General features: G+C 38.3%; 1 protein-coding gene across 6 annotated transcripts in view; it reads left to right on the plus strand.

The window, feature by feature from the left end:
* KLF12 (KLF transcription factor 12) overlaps positions 1-22,974 on the plus strand; it is a 490,726-nt gene that overhangs the window by 451,327 nt on the left and 16,425 nt on the right. For all 6 annotated transcript variants that reach the window (XM_053563730.1, XM_053563729.1, XM_053563731.1 and 3 more), the window contains one exon: positions 10,859-11,016. In XM_053563730.1, the coding sequence (XP_053419705.1) occupies positions 10,859-11,016 (158 nt within the window). The remainder of the gene's footprint in view (positions 1-10,858; positions 11,017-22,974) is intronic.

A 22,974-nucleotide genomic window follows, 5' to 3' on the forward strand; every position in this document is an offset into this window, starting at 1 on the left:
CCCCTGCCAGGGTCACCTTTCCTTCCTCTCTCTCCCTTCTCCTCCATTGTCCAGTCAGCCACCAAGAGCTGACAGTTCTGCTTCTGAAATGCCTTGAAATTGGTCCCCTCTGACTCAGATCTAAAGACACTTCTTCAGTTCAGGTGTAATCCACTTATTTAGAGGATGGCAATAAATAGCTCTCTAATTAATAAATGGGTTTGACTTTAATCACTTTCTCACCCATGAATCCTTACTCTATTTAAGCATTTTTTCCCTAAAACTAAATTTAAAGAAAAAAAAAAAACATGTCACTTCTAGGGCCTACAAAATAAAGTTCATTTACAGAAACATTCAAAATCTGTCATGCCTGGTCCTCGTCATCCTGTCTGCCCTGTATTCTCTCCCACCTATCCACCTATTAGTAACTCTGTTCATTAGACAATTCGGTATTAAGATTGTATGATTTTTTTTAACATGCATAATCATCAGTCCTCTCTTCTGGTGCTTTCTCTTTACCACTGACATGTCCACTTATTAATATTCTTCCAGCCCCATTTGTTGGTATCTTCCATCAAGCCTGGCCTGATCCTCCCAGAGAAACTCAGAAACTCCTTCATTGAATCCCATAGCACTTCCTTGTGCCTCTCTTTATTACTCATCATTTGGGGGGCTTATATAAGTAAGATTTGCGCACATAGTAAGTTGGAGAAATTTTCATTATCTTAACAGCTGACACCAAATTCCTCCAGAATTCTTGGAAATATCTGAAGGTAGACTCAGCTGAACCCCACCCACACTTCAGCCAAGCTCTTGGATACAGCCTTAACCCCAAGGCTTGAGGTAGGGGCAGGCTGCTCTGCCTGTGTCAACGAGAGGAATCTGTTTTTCTTCTGCATAAAATTGGGATAGGGAAGAAATCAGAGAAGAGATGAATGAAGCCACCAAGATGAAGAGCCTGAGGCTGGATGGGACCAATGAACAGAATAGGCAAGAGCATTTTACAGGTAGAATTAGAGAGAGCAGAGCTCCAGGGGTCCCTCCATCTGTAGAAAGGGCTACTAAACACTGGCATTTCTGGGGTGGTTCTTGATGTGCAAATTGAAGAAAGTGCTGATTGAAGTCAGAGGCCACGGTATTCTTGGGGACAGAAACTTCCAGAAATTTATAGACATCTTGGGGAGGGGGGGCTCAGTTTAGACTTCTGCTGGTCATAGAGTTGATAAGGATTTGAATAATTTTCATGAAGTAGATATTCAAACCCTACACCTCACTAGATTATAAACTTGCTAAAGATGTCTTTGTATTCCCACTTTCCCAGAAAATAGAGAAAATAATTGTTTTCTTTTATTATCAGTAATGTTAAGATGAAAAACACCTATATAACTGACTACTACTAATCTAGTACTCTCGCTGATTTTTCTCAACAAGAAAAAGCCAAGGGAAAAAATACCAATAGGTCATATTATATATGGGATTTGATAGGCTTTTCTTTGGGGTAATGAAATTGTTTCAGAAGTATACACAGGTGATAGATACACAGCAATGCAAATGTGCTGAATGCTACTAAATTGTTCACTTTGTAAGGGTCACTTTTATAATACATGAATTATAAAATTAGTAGCCAAAAAGAAAGAAGGAACATAACATTAAGGAGTATTGGGGGTACAGGGAGAATATTGGGTCAGCTTTACATAACTCTAAACTAATCTTCATGAAAGCTCTGTTCAATAGTCAGTATAAAATGCCCATTTGAAATATGGGAATCTGAAAATCCAAAAGATATAATGTCTAACATATTATAACTCAAAATTTATTCTAAGTCATAATTCATATTTATATTTCAGACTACAAGTCCTGTTTCTTTTCTGCCACAAAAATCAGGATTCTTGTTTTGCTTTCTTCCCCTTAACAATGTTTTATTGATCACAGAACTTTAGCAAAGGCATCTGCAAATTAAAACCTAGATTCAGATTTCACAGGGTTTTTATTTTAAAGAGAAGCATATTCTGGATTTTGTTTTTATTTCCTTGTTTATCACTAATAATTCCCCCAGTTCAGAAAGAATTTTCTAACACCTACATTTTTTAATTTACTTTTGAAATTTAAAACCTATAGTTTTCTGTTTCAGATCTTGTAATTAGAGTGGAAAATAAGCAACAAATTCTAGGCTATTGTATCTGAGTTTCCTAGCAGCCAAAGCAAAAAAGTAAATTGGATGGGGCTTGTAGTTCTATTTATTAAAAAACAAAGAATATCAGTGTTGCCAAGAAGTTTTTCCTTCATTCTAAGTAGGAATTATCACACAGATCTTTTGACTTCATTGGCAAGTGGAAGAATCTCAGCTATAGGGGTCAGAAAGCCTGGCATGTTGGGCCCAACTCTGCTAGTGTTAGCTTTGTGGCCTTGGAACAGTAATTAACTCAGCTTCTTCGTCTTCTAAATGTCTTCCAGTTATGAATTTGGGTCATGTTGGTATATTTACCTACTTTTTTTTTTTTTTTTTGTAGAGACAGAGTCTCACTTTATTGCCCTTGGTAGAGTGCCGTGGCCTCACACAGCTCACAGCAACCTCCAACTCCTGGGCTTAGGCCATTCTCTTGCCTCAGCCTCCCAAGTAGCTACCTACTTTTTTTATATTAATTTTACAGAGTATGAAATGAGTAAGTTTTCAGGAAGGGAAATAAAAAATCAGGTAAAATAGTCTTTGCCTCAGACAGAAAGATTTTTGTTTTTCTCTAAAATTCAAATATGTGGTCATTTAATAGTGGGGAAAATGCCTATATATATGGCACTAGACAGTTGTTTTGTTTGACAAAAACTCAACTGGAAAACTACCCATGACTTCTACTTGGTCTTGTTATTTATATAATCTTATATGAGCGCTAAAAATGCTTAAATAATTTATGTAAGCTTAAGTACAAGAGAGTGAGCTGATAATTTCAGTGCTCTTTAATAAAACAAATCTCTAGTGTAACATAGACCTGGTTAATGGTCATCATAAAATAGGTAGAGGCCTGCTTTGATGGTCATGTCAAAAGTTTATGACTGCATTACAATATCTCTGTAAAACTACATATTTGGAAACATGTATGTTTTAGCATTTAAAACAGAGTCTCATTATATACTGTCTTTGCCTGGGGCATCTGTGGGACTACCTTATTGTTCAATCTGCCTTCTAGGAAGATACTTCTGATATGGACAAATTAACTTTCTCCTGTTCAGTTCTGCTGCAGAGCATTGTGACAGCGAGGCTCTTGAGCCTCGTACATGGTAAATTCCTGGTGGAGTAGACTGTAAGTCTCAACCTGCCTCCTCCCTTGCTTTCCCTCACCCTTTAAGCATCTGTTGATACTGCCAGTTCTAGAAAGACATGCCTAAGACTCTTCACTCTTAAGCAGCTTAAAGTTTACCTTTAGTCAAGCAAGGAGAATTTATTTTTCCAATTTAGCATGATTCTAGAGGGTCTCAAAATCAAGTTTGTTCAAGAGCCACACGGATAAGATAGATATAAAGCGCTGCTCTCATAAGGCAGATGGATGGGCCGTGCCAGAGAAAGGACAGCAGGGCCTGCCTGAAAGGCGTTCAGCTTTTAAAATAATTAATCTATTCTGACCTAAAAAAAAAATTTTTTTTTAAAGATTCACATCCACCAAGCTAGGACTCATGGCATAAAACATAATTGAAACACTAATATTTTCTGAAGAAATTTTATGGATAAGTTCCTTTAATTTTTTTGATATTTATTTATTTGAGAGCGAGTCCTATTCTGTTGCCCAGGCAACAGACTGACATCAGCCTAGCTCACAGCAACCTCAAACAGCTGGCTGAAGCCATCCTCCTGCCTCAGTCTCCCATAGTGCTGGGATTACAGGTCAAATTTGTAAATACTTAAAAAAGTTTTATGTCTTCCTCTCAGTGGGTGTGTCCAGTATAATTCAGAAATCCACACCTGTCTCAGAGCCCTTTTTCCACCCTATTGATACGTTATGAATTGATTTTTGTTGGGTAAAGTCTTAGCAATGCAAAAGTGTATTGCTCCCCCAAATTACTTATCTTAAATAGATGCTGTAAATCTGGAGTAGATCTTTTTTATTGTTGTTGTTAGCGGTCTTCATTCAACTTGTCTAATTTCGTCATTAAAGTTTGGTAACAGCAACCATAGCAAGTGCTCTTAATGATTCATTTTTTCTATTTTGATTATCTTCAAACCTGCTTTATGTAGCTTATTGTCTTGCTTGTTAAAATATGATACATCCAAACAAAAACAGCTGAAAGATGAGCCTATGATAGTTTTGAAATTTTTAATAGTCTGAAAACGATGTGGAAAAATACTTAGCGGGAGCTGTTAAGTTTAAGTAAAATCATAATATACTGTGAAGCCATACCAAGCCCATTCCCCTACCCACACCCAAACAGGCTCATTTTGTAAACCTATTATCTTTTTATTAGTTTAGCAGGAGATTATGTTTCTTAAAATGATAATTAGAAATACATTTTGGACATAATTCTGTTCATATAAAAAATCCCATCAAATTCTAGTTTGAATATCTATTAAGACTGAGCTTTTTGACATATTTTAGCAAATGTATTGCTCTTTATTTCTGCATTTTGTGAAAACATTTTTATTGAATCCAAATTTGAACATGAAGTGGTATAATGTCTTAGTCACAGCTTCTGGGAAGGGTGACAACGGCTAATCTTAAACTTTCAATCTGTTCAAAAGTATTTTTCTGTAAAAAACTAACAACAGGAATGAAAGGAGAATCTGATGCTGGTGAATCAAGAATGTAGCCACTGGGGGGTTGGTAGTGAGTGTATCTAAATAGCACCTTTTCCCTAGTCGATATCCAAGAAAAGATACTGACATGTTTTGATAGGAGCCAACTGTTGTAGTATGGAAGATAAATGTGAAGATTCCTGCTTCTGAGGGCCATCTGCTGGCTAGGAAAGCACCTACAGAATATTCAGATGTCTGATTTGTTCATCTGAATAGAATGTCTTTCACTGAGATTTCAATTCTGGTTAACTAAAAGTCTCATCAACTCTTCATTTGGCTTTTGTCCTCAAGAATTCATTTCCAGAGTGGTGTTCATTTCCCTAACATGAAATGGCTCTGCTTACCTGTATTCTATAGCAAAAGCTAATTCCAAATTCCTAGGGGTGATAGTTAAAGTCTTATTCAAAATAATGTTAAATTTTGAAAACGGTATACTTTTTAAAATGCAACACTCCCACTTTCCCTAAGGTGAGTCTGTTGTGCAGCCAACTCACGATTCTTTTTGGTACAATTGTAAATAAGGTGGAATTGGCAGGAAAGCAACTACTTCTCCGGCATTGATGGACAAGGAACACATTTTTGTGTACCACTGGCCAAGCTCAGTCTTTAAAAACAATTTCACTGGAAATAAAAATAGAGGTCACAACAACTTTATGAAAATATTTTCTTAGATAGATTCATAGTAAGTTAAGTGTACTGAGTGGCCTCTCTGACAGTATTTATAAAACAGTTTGCTTTCAAGTTTGGAAGAGAAAGGTGTATGCCTTATTAGAGCAGGCTACATTCAAGAATGTTTATGTGCTGTGCTTGATCTAAATGAGATAGAGCAGAAATTTAAATGACACCTACATCTTCCCCTGAATCAGTGTAATGTGTGATAGTCAAGATCCCAAGTTCTGGAGTCAACCACTTGGATCCCAATTCTGTCATAGCTGCTGGCTTTGTAGTGCCTTTGACTTCAGCCTCTCTGTGCCTCACTTTCCTTGTCTTATATAACAGGGATTCTAATAACATCGACCTTAAAGAGTATCTTTGAAGCTTAAAGCATTTAGATCCGTGCCAGGCACATCATAAGCATTCTGTAAATGTCAGCCGTCATCATTATCCTTTGCCCATGCTCCTCAGAGTTCCAATGAGATTGTGTGTTTGAATTTACTAAAGCTTCCCCCAGTTCCAGTGTTTTCTGCTCTTGTTTTTAAATTGGAGATGTTATGTGTCCTCTTTACAGCTTTGAAAGAATGACCTGGCTGCCTTTTCTTTTTAAACTCCTATGGCATCTCATCACACAAGGGTCACACATGACAAATGGTCTCTTATCACCTGCTGATTACACTTAACCCTAATTTCTTTCATGGCAGCCGTGCAGTGGCTTCTATTTAAATAGAGCTGTTCCTGGATGTGACTTTTTGAGCCTCTCTGGGTTTAATTCTAATTTAACTTGCCATTTCAAGTGGGACTATTGTGCAAGTGAAGTCCTGATTCACTCATTTGTTCTCTTTAGATCTAATTATTACAGTGTGCTACCTGAGAGGTCCCCTCGGGCATTCATTCACTACTCTTAATGACCTCACCTTCTGGGAAAGGGAAGTGAGCCTTTAGTTATTGTTCTTTTAAACTGCACAGATGAATTTAGTACAGAATTTGGGAACACAGAGCCTTAACGATTTTCATTGTACTAAGGTTATTGTTAGGTTTATTGGAAGAATACCATACTGGCATATGCAGTAATTACTTGCACATTTCTATCCTTTAGAACAAAGCTAATTTTTGGAACACAGAAGTTGGGTTTCAGGCCTGTGAGGACACCTCCAGTGCCTCCTGAACAAAGAGCATATTGCTCGGAAAACATTGTAGAAAAATACCCAAAGTGTAAGGACAGCTGCTCTGTTACTAGACACTCATGGTAGCCCCCAAAGGAAATGGGACAGGGGAACATCACCCCAAGTAAGATTGTTCCTTCACCTTTTGTAAAACTTTTCTGGATGCATAATAGAACCAAAATGAAAATTTGTATTATTTTGCTCACAGATAACAGAGGCCTCCCACTGAGAATTTTAATTGGAAACAATGTTTAAGAACCTGCTGCTCTCCAACTTAGAAGAAAGAACAGATTCCCTGACAGTCAGTAGCCACTTTGTGTGGCATTGAAAACATGAAACTTGGGGGCCTGGGTGTAGGATTAAGGAATTGAATGCCCATTATCTGAAGGCTTGTAATCAAAGGATCCTACGAAGTATTAAGTAAGCAATTAAGAACTGTTTACATGAAATTAAAAATTAGGAATACCTGGCTTGGTACATTCATTCACCCTACTCAGCAAACATTTCTTAAATGGCCACCGTGTCTTAGGTTCTAGAAATACAGAATTATTTAGTGCCAGTGCCTTGACCGTTGCCTTTGCAACCATGGACGTGCCCTACTCAGTCAAACCCCCAGTCCACAGTTGTCATTCCCCTGCAGTGCCCACCACTGTGGAATCATGCCATGAGCCCAACACAACAGCAGGCCTTCTTGGACTTGGACCATCCTCCCATCTTCTTCTGTTCTTTTAAGTTTTTATGCACTTCCAGTCCCTTTTTTCCTCAGCCCACACTTAACCTTCCTGCCTTTACAAAAGGGATCAAATAAGTGGTCTTAAAAGGTACAGCTTAGCCAAGGGTACTTTGACACCTTCTGAAGATATCTCTGTCATTTATTAATGGAAAGGGGAACCAAGGAGAAAATTGACACATCAAATGTCATTTCAAAGGCAGCTTAACTGGCTACAGCCATTCATTGCACATCCCTTTTTTTTTTTTCCTAAAAACATTTTTAACATTCTAAGACATTTTACTTTAGAATGAGGAAAACAAAGGTGTGAGGTCTTATAGCATTAAGACCATCAACCTAGCCAGTCTTTATTTTGATACAAATTCAAAACTCTCAGTGAGGCAAGTTCATGCCCTGCTGTAGCCTGGCTTCTGTCTCTTTGCCTACCACGTATTTAAGTCATTGATGGACTATGTTGTACAATGACTTCATCAGCAGTTACTACATTTTGATTTCAGATTTATTTGTTACTATTCTCAGTATACACAGATAGCAAGATAAATAACTAAAATCAGGTGAAAATTACATGTGTTTTCTCTATGTTACATAGTTACGTACGTAGACTTATAAATATTAGTGCGTGAGAAGGATTCTACAAAACAGAGTGTTCTTATTCTAGACTTTAAGTTCTAATTTGAAGGAAACATACCATTTTCTTCGTCTTAAAAGATGTCAAACATGGTACAATACAGCGAATGACTTCCTTTTTTGAGGTGCTAAGTGCCAGGGTCCGTGTTTATTTTCATGACTACATACATATCAATTACTGTCGTCCTGGTAGAGCCACACAGCCTTACTTTGTTTATGGGAATCACACCCAGTGGCAAAAAACACACATTGTCAGGAGTGACTAAACCTATTCTTAGATAGGACAGGCTGGTCACACTATTTTGACTCTTACACAATAGGCTTCAGTCCCTACAACTGAGTCAGTTATGTGGAAAACCACAAATCCACATTTATTGATAAAAGCTGAAAAGGATCTCTTAGTTGTACGTAACATACATTATCTCATTCTACTAATACAGATTTCTTCCGAAACTATTTCAGACACAGGTAAATAAACATCATTTTTATTTACTCCTAACTTTAGCTGCTTATGTATTTGTAAAAGGGAAAATATACATTGAAACCTTATGAGGCACAAGTGCAGATGAGACATCCAAGGAAAGTTCACCAAAGCAATGTGGAAGTGTAACATTAGAAATAGTCTATTTGTTGGGCGGCGCCTGTGGCTCAAGGAGTAGGGCCCCAGTCCCATATGCCGGAGGTGGCAGGTTCAAACCTAGCCCTGGCCAAAAAAAACCAAAAAGAAATAGTCTATTTGTCTATCACTTATGAAACAGGCTTCTTAACCTCTGGTATGAAACTTTACTGGATTCCTGCCATATTCCATACAAGTCAAGAGGCAGTGCACTCCAGCGTCTGGACCAAACATAATCCACTATTTCTGTAAATAAAGTTTCATTGGAACATAACCATGTGCATTTGTTTAGAAGTAGTCTATAATTGTATCATGTATGAAATGGCTTTTTTAACCTCTCCTATGAAAATTCACTGGACTCCTGCCATATTCCATGTAATTCAAGAATCAGCATAGTACAACCTCTGGACCAAACTTAGCCTACTATTTTTGTAAATAAAGTTTTATTGGAACATAACTATGTTCATTTGTTTATATGTTATCTACAGATACTTTCGCTATATGATTATGGTGTTTGTAAGTTACAACGTAAGATTATGTGGCCCTCAAAAGTTAAAATATTTACTACCTATCCCTATACAGAAAAAGTTCACTCACCCTTGCTGTATGTTGAAATGTCATCTCTTCCTAACGTGCACTATTCCTTTATGTACCTCTAATACAAAAATTGTGCCAGTTAAACTTTTGACAAACCGTCAATTGTAAGAAGCATTCTGATTTTAGAGATGTTAAAATATGAAAAGTATAAATCTTAGAATCAATAAGTTGAAGCATATAAGCACTTTAAATAAATGAATTACAACGTTTATATCAACATGGTAAATCTGATATGCCTAACACTGAGTGAAAAAAAGGCAGGATGGAACAATTTGCAGAATGATGTAAACAGTATAATATTACTTATGACTTAAAAAACAAAACAATATAAATTTATATTCATCCAGATATGTGTAGGTAAGCATAGCTAAAAAGAATTGCAAAGATCCAAAGGAAACTGACAATAGAGGCTTTTCCTGGAAGAAGAAAAAAGGACCAGAATGGTGCCGGAAAACAAGGGGGAAATTTATCTTTATCTGTAATGTTCTGACTTTTAAAGAAGTAATTTATTAATAAAATCAATTTTTAAAACATCAAAACATGAAAAAGCAGGAAGAAAGTAGGTAAAAATATTAACAGGAATAAATTGTTAATAGTAGAATATGGATGATTGCTTCTTTTTATCATATTTCACTACAATTTTGAAGAATGTCATGGATAAAGAAAAAAAATGAGTCATATTCTGTATTTCTGTCTCAATCAGAAAAGATTAAGGTTTGAAAAAGTACATGTTAATGAATTACCTGACATTACAAACTAATCCTGTTTGTCTACTGGGGCATTAAAATTAAACAACATGCAAGACAGGGCCAAATTTCATAGTTAAAGCTTTTTTTTTTTTTCATGATGTTGGTACAGCTAATCTTTAAATACAATGCACGTTATTTCTCACCACACACAAAAAAAACACCAACTAGTAGAGTTAAATGTCAGGTACATTTCACCAAGCATAAATAGCCCGTCATGAGTCATGTTATTGATGAACTGATGTCATTTTTTTTTAGCCTGACCTCACTTGTTTTGAAATATACCTTGTGATTGTACACAAGTTCATATGTTGTCACATGCGACTCAGACCCTCCTGTTACTTACTAAATTCATTTGTTTTGCCATTTGTCTATAACAGGGCCTCTTAAAACAAGGCTATTCGGGAGTTCAAAACCAAGATGTTAATTTACCACCCCCAGGCTGTTTCTTCCCATAATGGGCATTTGCTCACCTACCACTGCTTTCATTTAGCCTTAGTGTTTTGTTGTTTTAAGCACATCTTTCTCACCCTGGAAGTAATTTCACCAGAAATAAGTCATGCTACCTGCCCTTTGGGGTTAAGAGATAAGATGTGTCTAAGGGGTAGCAGGAAATGTGAATAGCCGTAGACCAGTGTTTTTCAGCATTTTGTATCTCACGACACACTTGAACCTAAAGTTAAGTTTCTGTGGCACACTTAAATTATGTTGACACCATCCCCTCCACCCCCCCGCAAAAGAAAGAATATGCTTACTGTACTTTGAACTTCTTTTGAAAATAATTTATTTAATGATCTTTAAAATTTTTCATGGCACACCTAAGATCCTCTCCCAGCACACCAGTGTGCCATCGCACTGCTTGAAAATCGCCGTTGTAGAGTCTGTGACTGTGTTCCCCTGCCGCTAGAACCACCACGGAGTGCTGTGCCGCTCACCACGTAACTCTGCTTTTTCTTTTTTCAGTTCTATTTCACCATTTAGTATTGAGAGCACAAGACGCCAGAGACGGTCTGAATCCCCAGACTCCAGAAAACGGCGCATCCACAGATGTGATTTTGAGGGATGCAACAAAGTATACACAAAAAGTTCTCACCTGAAGGCTCATCGGCGGACACACACAGGTACAGCCCAGCAGGGCTTCTCACCTGAAAGTCAGTGGGAGTCCGGAAGCGCCAGCCTGTAGAGCACCCCAGGGGCATTTGGTACCCACCAGCTGTACAGACAATTCCTTTCCTTCTAGGTAGAATGTATGCTCTCCCATATGAAAAAGGCTCAAGTCTTAGTGAACTTTAGAAACCATTGACGTGTTTCTTAAGGGCTTTTAAAATTGGCGGGAACACAATGACCTAATAGTCTTTCTCATAATCAGCATCACCACCTAATCTGTAATTGTCCACAGGGCACATCAAACAAGAGGCCGAACAAAAGTATTCTTGGGGGAGGAGGGTCTCACAGTTACACTGCCTCTTCTGGGAAAAGTGACTAGGCTGGGTACAGCTCAAAGAAACAGACAGAGCAGGAAAACTCACACATATTCTTAGTAAACCTCCCACAGAGCAAGCAAGCCCAGTCCTGTGTCTGTCCTGGACAATGTTTCCCTCGACCTAGAAACTTTTAAGGGGAACAGATTCCCAGCTCATCACATGAATATAACCACACTATGTAAACTGCTTCCCAGCTTAGGTGGCAAAATTATTGAAATTGACATTCTTTGCCATTAATTTAGCTCTTATAATAGTAGGGCAAACATGTCATCTTTCACAAAAAAAAAAGTCACGAACTATTCCAAAGATACTTTTCAGAGTCATGACTCTGAATTTTGAAGCTGGGCCTTTTTTTTTCTGCAGTGACATTATGATATAGGATGCTTTTACCTAAGTAAGAAAGCATTAGAGAATCTGAGGTTTACTTTCGCTCGTTTAACATGTTATACTTCTACTATTTCTTTCTTTCTGGTTTTTTTTTTTTTTTTGAGACAGAGCCTCAAGCTGTCACCCTGGGTAGAGTGCTGTGGCATCACAGCTCACAGCAACCTCCAACTCCTGGGCTCAAGCAATTCTCTTGCCTCCGCCTCCCAAGTAGCTGGGACTACAGGCGCCTGCCACAACACCTGGCTATTTTTTGGTTGTAGCTGTCGTCGTTTGGTGGGCCCGGGCTGGATTTGAACCCACCAGCTCAGGTGTATGTGGCTGGCGCCTTAGCTGCTTGAGCCACAGGCACCGAGCCACTTCTACTATTTCTAAGAGGTTTAGGGCAACACATGTTTTAAATTGTCTCTTTCATGTTTGTTCTCTGCTACCAATTTGTTTCTCTTTTCTACTTAATTCCCACCTTCTTTCCTCTTCATGGACTCAGAGTTCCCCATGGAAAGTTTTTATCGGTTTCTTTGGCACTGTTTTAAAATCAGTTTCATTGTTAAGACAAAAAATGAGTGTAAAGACATGGAAATTGACGAAGCATATTCTATCCTATCAAGAAATAAGTGAGCAGAAATCATAGCAGGGAGTGTGATTAGTTCACATTACTGACTTTTTGTGGGAGCATTTCTGTTAAAAATAAGTGACCTTTCTGCAGTGAATCATCACAGATTTTGCGTTATTCCTATTCTCCTTGAGCTTTCTGGAATATATATTAGCCTCATTTCCTCACAGACAGCTCACCTCTATTCCTTTTATCCAAGAGATGAACAGTCAAAGAGAGGAAAATTTTTAGTCAGGTACTATTAAAGGATTTAACTCTGTGCCATCATAGGATTGCATCTTACAGGTGTTAACAAAACACCATGAGAGAAGAGGAGACATCGTTTCTACATTATAATTCAAAACAATATAAACCTTGATGCTGAAACAGAATTAACGAGCTTAGCTTATGAAGAAGATGAAATCATGGGCTCCCGAGTTCAGAATAGATGTCACTTGTCAGAGTCTAGTATGTTCCTGATTAGGGAACCCTTGGCATGCCATCTTTTAGTCTTGCAATGAGTCACTGCTATGCAGTTTTCTGCACACTTACATGTATTATTTTTTTATTTGATCTCACAAAAATCTGAAGGTTGTTGTTGTTATTCTTTTGTTTTTTGCACAAGAGCAACCTCTGGCTGAATATTGTTTCCCCAGGAGTAGTTTCCTACCTCTCCTTAGACACTTTGAGTGACAGCTTATTCTCCTGCAAGACAAGTTGAGTGAAATTTGATGACAGCGTCCTCAGCTGCTCCTGCACTGTTGAATTGTCCCCTCCAGCGCTGTTTGGGTATTGGAGCATTCTTGTTTTAATGGGGTGGCTCTGATCATCACACTGTCCTTTCCTCAACTGGCTCTTGTATTCCTCTCAGCGTTGTCATAGACCAAATAGCATCTTCATCTCTCTAAGTTAGACACCTCCAGCTCTCAGCCAGGTCTTCCTAAATACACTCCAACTTTTCACTGTGTCTCTTAAAATTTGCACACTACAAATTGAAGGAAAAGATCCTGTGAATGGACTTTCAACACACACAGGCCTGGAATTACAGGTTCAAATTCAGACTATCACAATAAAATAAATACCACAATAAAGTAAGTCATACAAATTTTTTATTTTCTCAGTGCACATAGCATTTATGTTAACACTAAACCATCTTTAAAAAATGTATATACCTTACTTTAAAAAGTACTTTATTGTTAAAAGATGCTAGCTATCATCCAAGCCTTCAGTGAATCATAACCTTGCTGATGAAGGGTCTTACCTCAGTGTTAATGGCTGTTGACTGATCAGGGTGGTAGTTGCTGAAGGTTGACAATCTCTTTAAATAAGACAGAAGTTAAGTTTGCTCCATCAATGGACTCTTGCTTTCACAAACGATTTCTCTCTGCATGAAAGGGTGTTTGATAGCATTTTATCCACAGTAGCGTTCTTTCAAAATTGAGTCAGTCCTCTCAAACACTGCTGTTGCTTTATCAACCAGGTCTATACAGTATTCGAATCCTTTGTTGTCCTTTCAACAGTGCTTAGAGCATCTTCATCAAGAGCAGATCTCATCTCAAGGAGCCACTTTTTAAAACTCACCCATATGAAACAACTTCTTCCCCGTTCAAGTTTTATCGTGAAATTGTAGCGATTTAGTCCCCACTTCTAATTTGAGTTCTCTTGCCATTTCTACTACATCTTTAGTTCCTTCCCCCACTGATGTCTTGAACTCCTCCAAGTCATCCATGAGGGTTAAAGAACCTTCTCCCAAACTCCTGTCAATGTTGATATTTTGACCTCTCCCCACAAATCATGTCTTCAGTGACACCTAGAATGGTGAATCTTTTCCAGAATGGTTTTAACTTGCTTTTCCCAGATGCATCTGAGGAATCACTCTCCATGGCAGCTCAGCCCTATGAAACGTATTTCTTCAATCATAAGACTGAAAAGTAGAAATAAACTCTTGATTCATGGACTGCAAGTTGAATGTTGTGTTAGCAGGCAACATTGAAAACAATATTGATCTTTTTGTACAGCTCCATCAAAGCTGTAGGGTGAACAGGTGCATTGTCAATGAGTAATATTTTGTAAGGAGTCTTTTTTTCTGAATAGTCAGTCTCAAAAATGGGCTTAAAAATACTCAGTGAACCATGCTGTTAACAGATGTGCTGCCATCCAGGTTTTGTTGTACCATTTGTAGATCATAGAGTATATTTAGCACAGTTCTTAGACGATCTAGGATTTTCAGAGTGGTAACTGAGCATTGGCTTCAACTCTAAATCACCAGCTATGTTATCCTGTAACAAAAAGAATCAGGCTGTCCTTTGAAGTTTTGAAAGCTTCTCCTAACTATGACTATCTTACAAGACATCTTCTTCCAAAAGAAGGTTGTTTCGTCTACAGTGAAAACCTGTCATTTAGTTTAATCACACTCATCAATTATCTTGGCTGGGTCTTCTGGATAACTTCCTAATCAGCACTTGCTGCCTCACCTTGCACTTTCACGTGATGAAGATGGCTGCTTTCCTTAAACCTCATGAACCAACATCTGCTAGCTTCAAACTTTTCTACTAAAGCTTCCTCACCTCTCTCCAGCTTCATAGAATTGAAGAGCAGTCGGGCCTTGTCGTGGATTAGACTTTGGCTTATGGGAATGTTGTGTCTGGTTTGATCTGTCCAAAGAACCAAAATTTTCTACACATCAGCAATTAAGCTGTTCCACTTTCTTACCGTTCACATGTTTATAGGAGTAACATTTTTAATTTCCTTCAGGAAATTGTCCTTTATATTTACCACTTGGCTATTGCAAGAAACCTATCTTTCAGCCTCTCTCTCGGCTTTCAAACTGAGCTTAATCATCTAGTTTTTTATTTAAAGTGAGAGATGTACAACTCTTTTCCTTTCCCTTGAACATTTGGCAACCATCGTAGGGTTATTAATGGGCCTGATTTCAATAATGTTGTGTCTCAGGGAAGAGAGAGGCTCACGGAGAGGGAGAGAGAGCAGCAGCTCGTCAGTCAGCAGTTCAGAGGTGCCGTGTGGAACCCAAAACCATTACAATAGTAACATCATAGATCACTGCTCATGGATCACCATAAAAGATGTAATAATAATGAATAAGTTTGAAATATTTTAAGAATTACAAAAATGTGATACTGAGACGTGAAATGAGCATGTGGTGTTGCAAAAATGGCACCAGTAGACTTTCTTAACTCAGAGTTTCCACAGACCTTCAATTTATACACAATGCAAGTGGAATAAAGTGCAGTTCAACAAAATGAGGTATGCCTGCACATAAAAAATAATGTTAAGTCACTTAGCAAGTGATTTCTATTAAGTCATCTTAATCAAGAACTATTGACAGCTAGACCTTGCCTATCCCCTGTATCTGTAACTCATTTCTTTTAAACCTAAACATGCCAAATTATATGTGTATTTGGAGCTGTGCCTCCAACTGGATGGCGGGACGGGGTGATGGCTTCCTCTGCATGCAGCGTGTTCTCTGTTACTGGAAATCTTTAGGCAGAAGCTGGTGATACAGAACAGAATCATTTTTCTGAGGGTCACATATACTTTTTCAAGTTTGGAAAAGGAATTATACTGTATATATCTAAATTTTTGATTTGGGTCCATTATTCTAATAAATTGAGATCATTTGAAACTCCCACCCACCTTGCTTTTAGTATTCTCATTCTCTTCTTCAGTGTTTCCATCTTTGCCAAGTAATTGATGAATTTATTGAATAGAACAAGTTCAAGGAAAAAACGCTGAGACAGGGTCCTAGAGACCTCCATTCAGGGGGATCTTAATCCTTTAAACAGCAGCCAAGTACCTGCCAAATTATCCAGCCTTTGGCCTACATTTCTCTGTCCCATAGCTCCATCAAAATGTCCTTTGAAATTACTGGCCAAAACCAAGCGATGTCAAATCATTCACTCGCCTAGCAGAGAGTGAGTTACTGTGTGCAGGCATCAGCTCCTGGACTATCAGTCAAACAATATTAGTTTTAAAAAGAAAAAATGAATGAAGTTTGACTGATTGGCTGTAACTGGTTCAAAATGAGCCCATTTTGATTTATAATTATACACAAGATTTTATAATATAACTTAGTGTTCAAAATAATATAAACACCAGTTTTAGGGACTGGGGTTGGATTATATGCCTGTAATAGCTATCTTCTTGGCCTTACCTTTGCTTCAGGCATATTGAGTAAGTGACTTGCGTGTGACCATTACTAATGAGTGTAGAGTTTGGGATTATAGCAGATGGATTATGAGAGCCACACACGCTATGGGAGAGGAGCAAGCAGCAGTGAAAAACTCTGGGAGGAGGTCACGTCAATGAAATACTTGATCTCATGTGCTTCATTAGCACCTGATCAGGCATCTCTTTATTCACTACGTCAGCAGCAATTTAAACTTATTTGTGGGAATGTGAAAGAAGCGTATTCTAGATATTACAAGAAATTTAGAGTAAAAGACAAGAAATGCTAAAAAGTGCCTTTTCAAATTTAAAAGTAATTACGTGTATTTTCATGAATGTACAGTTTAGATAGTAACAAGAAGATGTGCCCAAGTATTTTCAAATGACCTTACTAACACGTGAATATGCTAAATCACTTAAGCATGAAAAAAGGAGGAAAAATTGTATTTCAGCAATCACACGCCCTTTATTGTCAGCAAATATGTTGTTCATAGACACCAATCTAACTTGTGGGTCTCCTGTATGTGAAACTGTGTAATGTGTTTAAGTGTGCAGTATATTTAAATTAATGCAATCATTTAAATCTGTGCTGTACCTATGTACTATGGACTCCTTCATTTTAAGAATTATATTGTTTACTGAATCATTTAAATTTGAGTTTTAGAAGAAAATAATGTCATGACTTTGATATTGCTGTTTAGAATTCTATTTTCTAAAAAAAAAAAAAAAAAAACTCGTCATTCTAAAATGCAGTACGAGCAAATTAACAGTCAGACATCAGTGATTTCTACAGCCACTAGATGGTGCACTAGAACCAGATGTTGGGTCTGGTTTAGCCCAGGGACTGAAAAAGAAGAAACTAGAACTCTCTCACCGTATATGACACAACATTAAAATGAAACAGGATTATCGCTGTGCTGCATAATAATACAATTTAATGATGAATAAAAAGGCAAAATAAAGTAAATTTAAAACCACATTTTCTAAAAATGTAACTGCATCTTTTAAGAATAATGCAGTTTTAAATAAACCTGGTAATATTTTATATTCCAAATTGCTCCTTTTGGCTCTCTTATAATAAATCAGTGAGGTTCACTAGCCAATCTTGTATGATACTCATTTGAACTCATATGAAAGCTATACACCTCTAATTTTAAAAATTAGTACATTTAAGGCAGTCACATTCCTAATGAATTATTCATATCTGAATTGTGCCCGTAAAGGAAGTTTACTCATATGGATGCTTCAAAATATTTACCAATTCTGACGTAACAGCTTCCAAAGTATACTCCCTCCACCCTCATGAATGAAGGAAACTGCACATTATTTAATAACTCTTCTCCTTATGAGTAGAGGCTCTGTCATTAATACCAAGTACTACAAGTAACATTGATTGTATGTTTGAAATATCCACAGACACATTTTCACACACATCTCCACACACAGCAGCCCTCGTTGGCTGCAAATTTTGTATGTGTTAACACTTTCACTTGCCGCTTCGCTTCTCTTTGCTGTTTCCGTACCTCATGCTTCTACACGGATATCTTTTACTGGATGCGATTCTGAAGTGGTTTGAGGATAGTCCTACAAAGACAATCCTGGGCCTTGTGACAACCAAGCATCCTGATGGCCTCTCGTTCATAGGTGCTTGTGGTGGCTCCATCTGAACTTCAGAGAAGTGGGGTGCTACTGTTCTTAATTTCACATCTGTATTCACTAACTCGTTGCTTATAAATCTGCATTTCAGAGCTTCTCTCTAGATTTGTTGTTGGATAAGGCATAGGGTTCAGTGATGCCAACATAACAAATTGTTTCAGAGAAAACGTGTTTTTCAGGGAAAAAAATCCTCTCCTAGTAAATTGTTCATAAGCCCAGATCATATAGCTCACAGATATGAACTATATTGCTAACTACTAAGAAATGAAGAAATCAAAAACACCACTGAATTTGAAGTCAAGAGATAAAAGATCGAATCTGTCTTTGGACCCTAACTCAGACAAGCTATTTAACTTGTATGAATCTCAAATTTTGTTTTTCACCTTGGAACATAAATGTAGCAAGTCTCATAAATGTAGAATTAGCACGGGGGGAGGGGGGGCTCAGTTATATATCCCAAATAAATACAGTAACAAACACATCACAGGGACTTGAGTTATTTGTTGCATTGAAATGATGCATGTACAGATACAGCTACAGACAGGTTTTTCGTGAGCAATAGCTTCAAATTAGAAAGGTCTGGACAATTTAATATACACTTATCACCGTGAGCTTTAATTATTATAACCTTTTTACTTCAGGCTCTACTCAGTTTAAAATGCATATAATTTAGAAAATTTGAGGTAAAACTTTTTTAATAAGCCCTTCCATCATCCTTTTGATAAATGATAGTATAAGCAATCTTTTCTTGAATATATTTTGAATACTTAGTAAAACATAGGAGTCCTCCACTCGAAAGGTCCCATTCGCAGACAAATTCCACCCTATAAATATTTTTTGGAGCACTTTCTATATCTGTGGCACTATAGACGTTTTTATTAAGGTAGAAAAAAGCATCGCTCCCATTTTAAGTGTATTTGTCCATAGTAAAACTTTTAGTATTTGTCCTAAGTAAAACTCACATGAGTAGCTGCAGCAAAGTTTGGCAGACATGCAGTGGTACAAGTGAAATGACAAAGGAAACCACAGTGTTTGCCATCCACTACGGCCAGGGCCCTTGGGGATACCTTCCTAAGCTGGGCGTGCAAGGCAGCTGCCCGCTGTTCACTTGTTCAGCCTCGTTTGCCGTCCCCATCCCGGTTTCACCCTATTCCTCAAGCATGCACATGAATGCGTCTCCAAGTGTGTCTGGGGACTCGCTCGTACGTTCTCCGCCTTCCCCAACATGGTCTGCCTAGTAGCCTCCTTTCTACTTCTTCACTCAGTAAGCTTCTGTCACCATGTGAAGCTTTCTGATTACTCTCCTTTCCCAGGCAGGAAGAAGGCCCATCCTCTATCACCCTGGAACACTTGGTACATTTCCCCGTTGCAGCAGTTTAATGGCAGATATGAAGGGTAATGACGGGAAATAATGAAGCAGTAGAAACAGCAGGGCGCAGCACCTGAGAGGACAGGAGGGTGGGGAAAGGAGGACTTGGAGGAAGCCTAGCGTGTGTTGGTTGGGAATCAGGCACGCAGTGTGCTGTTAACAGACATGCTCCCAGGCCGGAGGGACCTGCAGTGTCCTAGGCAGCTCTGTGAGCGCTTTGCATATTTTCATGGCATATGTAAATCCCTGGGAAGAGGAGTGAGGGCAGAGCACCTGTCCATGGGCAAGGATCGGAAAAGCAGAGGAACTGGGATTGAAACTCTGGTTTCTCCAGAGCAGTGTTTTTCGATCTTTTTAAGTTCATGGCACACTCAAACCTATAGTGAAACTTCCACAGCACACTTAAATTATGTGGAAGAGTGAAGAACATTAATGAAAGTAATTTTATTAATGAAAATAAAAGAAAATAAATTTTAACGAGTTGAAGATCAGTGCTCAGAGCCTGTCATCACACCTGGTCTCAGACAAGTTTGCCGATGAACCTGCCAGTCTCAGCTCTTTCCGTTCATGTCTGCCTGGCAGCACCTGCCTGATTAGCTTTGGCCGTTCAGGGACAGTGACATAACAAAACAGCAAGATAACTTCAGTGGTCTATTTTTAAGATTTTTCATTAATGTTAACTGTTCTATCTCCCCAGTCTAGTAAAATTTTATTTGTTAGAAGCCAGTGATGAGACATGGATTAGAAGCATTAATCATGAAACAAAATGCAATAGGCCGCCTTGAGGACTTGTTGAGCACCCAACTCTTTGAATAGTAATACACAAAGGAAGACAGCATAGAGTCCTAAAGCAGACGGGGGAGACCGCCAGGCCCACACATAACCACCATGTAAAATAACACACCGTAGGAAAGCCACGTGTGAGGTCCACGCAAGTTGCTGGGGCAGCACTGATGGGGTATTGGTCCTGCCTAGAGGAACCCAGTGAGCATCGCCTACCTCTGCAAACAAGCATGTCCTTGGCTCACGCCTATAATCCCAGCCCTCTGGGAGGCCAAGGCTGGTGGATTGCTTGAGCTCAGGAGTTCAAAACCATCCTGGGCAACACTGATAACCCATCTCTAAAAATAGCTGAGCATTGGTGGCAGGCTCCTATAGTCCCAGCTACTCGGGAAGCTGAGGCAAGAGGATCTTTTGAGCCCAAGAGTTTGAGGTTGCTGAGGTTGCTGTGAGCCAGGACTCCACGGCATTCTGCTGAGGGTGGCAAAGTGAGACTATGTCTCAAAAGAAAACAAACAAACAAAAAAATACAAGCATGTCTTAATTTTCCACCTTTAACGAGGAAACTGAAAACTCCAGATTGGTAACCAGATGCTAGGAAAGTGTTGCCCCTGTTTTGTTAATGGGCAGAGAGCTATTTTAACCTATCATAGACAGTTGCTGTTGAGAAACACATCTACCTGAGATTCGCGATGGTCTGAATCTAGGTGCCCATTGTGTACGTACTGGGTTAAATTTCTTTTTAAAAGTTTTACTTAATATTTATTTTAAAAACAAGTCAGTCTTTGTTCACACTTTCAGTTGGGTGTTCTAAGACTGCCTATCAATGATTACGTCAGGTAAAGAAAGAAATGAGTTTTGTTGCTTAATTCTGTTGATAGTAGTGCATGAATCATCAGAGACAGTGAAAAGTTAAAAATGCCACAGAAGGTTTGCAGGGTCTTCATAACCCTGTTCTCTTTCTTTTGCTTTTGGCTTTGTTGTTTCCATGCCATCAAAGCTGGGCTAAAAAAGAGGGTGTGGAGTAATTACATCTCGAGCCTTCATGCTTTTTTATGCTGTGCCTAAGAATAACTGGATTTTGATCCTTGGTCATCTTGTCCCAGGTGGCAAAATTATCTTCTACTAATGTAAAAATTTGTGATTTTCATGGAGTGGGTGAAGTTAATAAGGAACTATATTTTAACATAAAATATATTCACCTTTAAAGAATATGTAAAAGATAATATTTATTCATGTTCAAGATAATTCATTCAAAAATCTTCACAACTAAAAATGGAAAAGATTTATAAAGTAAATCTATCATTTTAAGGATTAAAATAATTAATGCTCATGTGAGTGACAAAAAAACAAGAGTCAATCTCATATCAAACTATTCGTTTTAAAGGTTTAAAATAAGACATCAAGATGCAAACTAGAATTATAAGTGGCACCGGTTTTAAATGAAAACTCTCAATCCTGATTTTCTTTTTAAAAATACATAATTCTTTCAACTAGAAAACATGGTAGAATGTCCAGAGTACAAGCAATAAACGAGCTCAGAAAATAGATGACTTCTGTGTTGACTCTTGTATGTTGTATTTCTAAGGAATAGGAAATATTTGAATAAATCATTTTACTCATTGAATATCAAGTATTCATTAGTGCAGAACACTGTGTTAGGCCCAAGGGCTACAGTGATGAAGAAAGCTCAAAGCCATTCTCAGCCCCAAGAGAGTTTTAATGCAGGCGTGCCCAGGGAACTGTGGGGCTGAGGACTGACATGATCAGATTGTCTTCCGGAAGGTTTTCTTTCAGTACAGTGTGGACAATAAATTGGAGAGGGTGTAAAACACCGCTGGTGAAAGCTGGCAAGAACCTAAGGATGAGTAGAAGGAACTGGGAGGAGAGCGAGATAGATTTTTGGAAGGCAGAATTGGCAGGTGTAATTACCAGGGTGGGGCAGGTGGGGAACACAGAGGGAAGTGTTCGAGAAATCTCTCCAGCAGCCGAGCAAAACAGGAAGAACATGTCATGCTTCGGTGCTATGTGCTGGGTAAGTTTTGGTCATGTGTTGAGGGTACCTTCAAACCTCCTGTTCAAAATGTCCTGTACCACCCTCTGGTGCTTAAGTGTGGATCCTTACTACTTTTTTTCCCTGGAAAGTTGCATGAAAGCCATAGGAGCCAAGAGGAAGATACGCAGGTGAGAAGTTCAAGTCAAAATATTGGGAAATGCTTATGTGACAGGTGAAGGAAGAAGTCTCTGCAGGAGAAAATGAGGAAAAAGTAACCAGACCCATAGGAAAATAAATGTTGTCCCTACATGGAAATAGAAACTCAGAACAGCCAAATAAAATGTTATCTTTTGACCTTGAACTTGTTACTTTCAATAAAGTACACTTTTATTATAGGATATTTTAGTTCATTTTTATTGAAGTTCTGTCCTGTGAGTGGTAATTCACGATCTCAGTCTGCTTGTCTGGTCCTGACCAGATCGCCTGGCTAATTACAGCAGTAATTTAAAATGTTGGGAAGCAATATGAGTTGTGGTTAAGACACATACTGACTGGATAACTCTGGGTGAAGTGGGGTTACTTGTTGCAATTATTTTATTAGGAGAATGTCCAACTTACATGAGTTAATATCCC

This window comes from Nycticebus coucang, chromosome 15 (assembly GCF_027406575.1).
Source record: "Nycticebus coucang isolate mNycCou1 chromosome 15, mNycCou1.pri, whole genome shotgun sequence".
Classification (NCBI taxonomy): domain Eukaryota; kingdom Metazoa; phylum Chordata; class Mammalia; order Primates; family Lorisidae; genus Nycticebus; species Nycticebus coucang.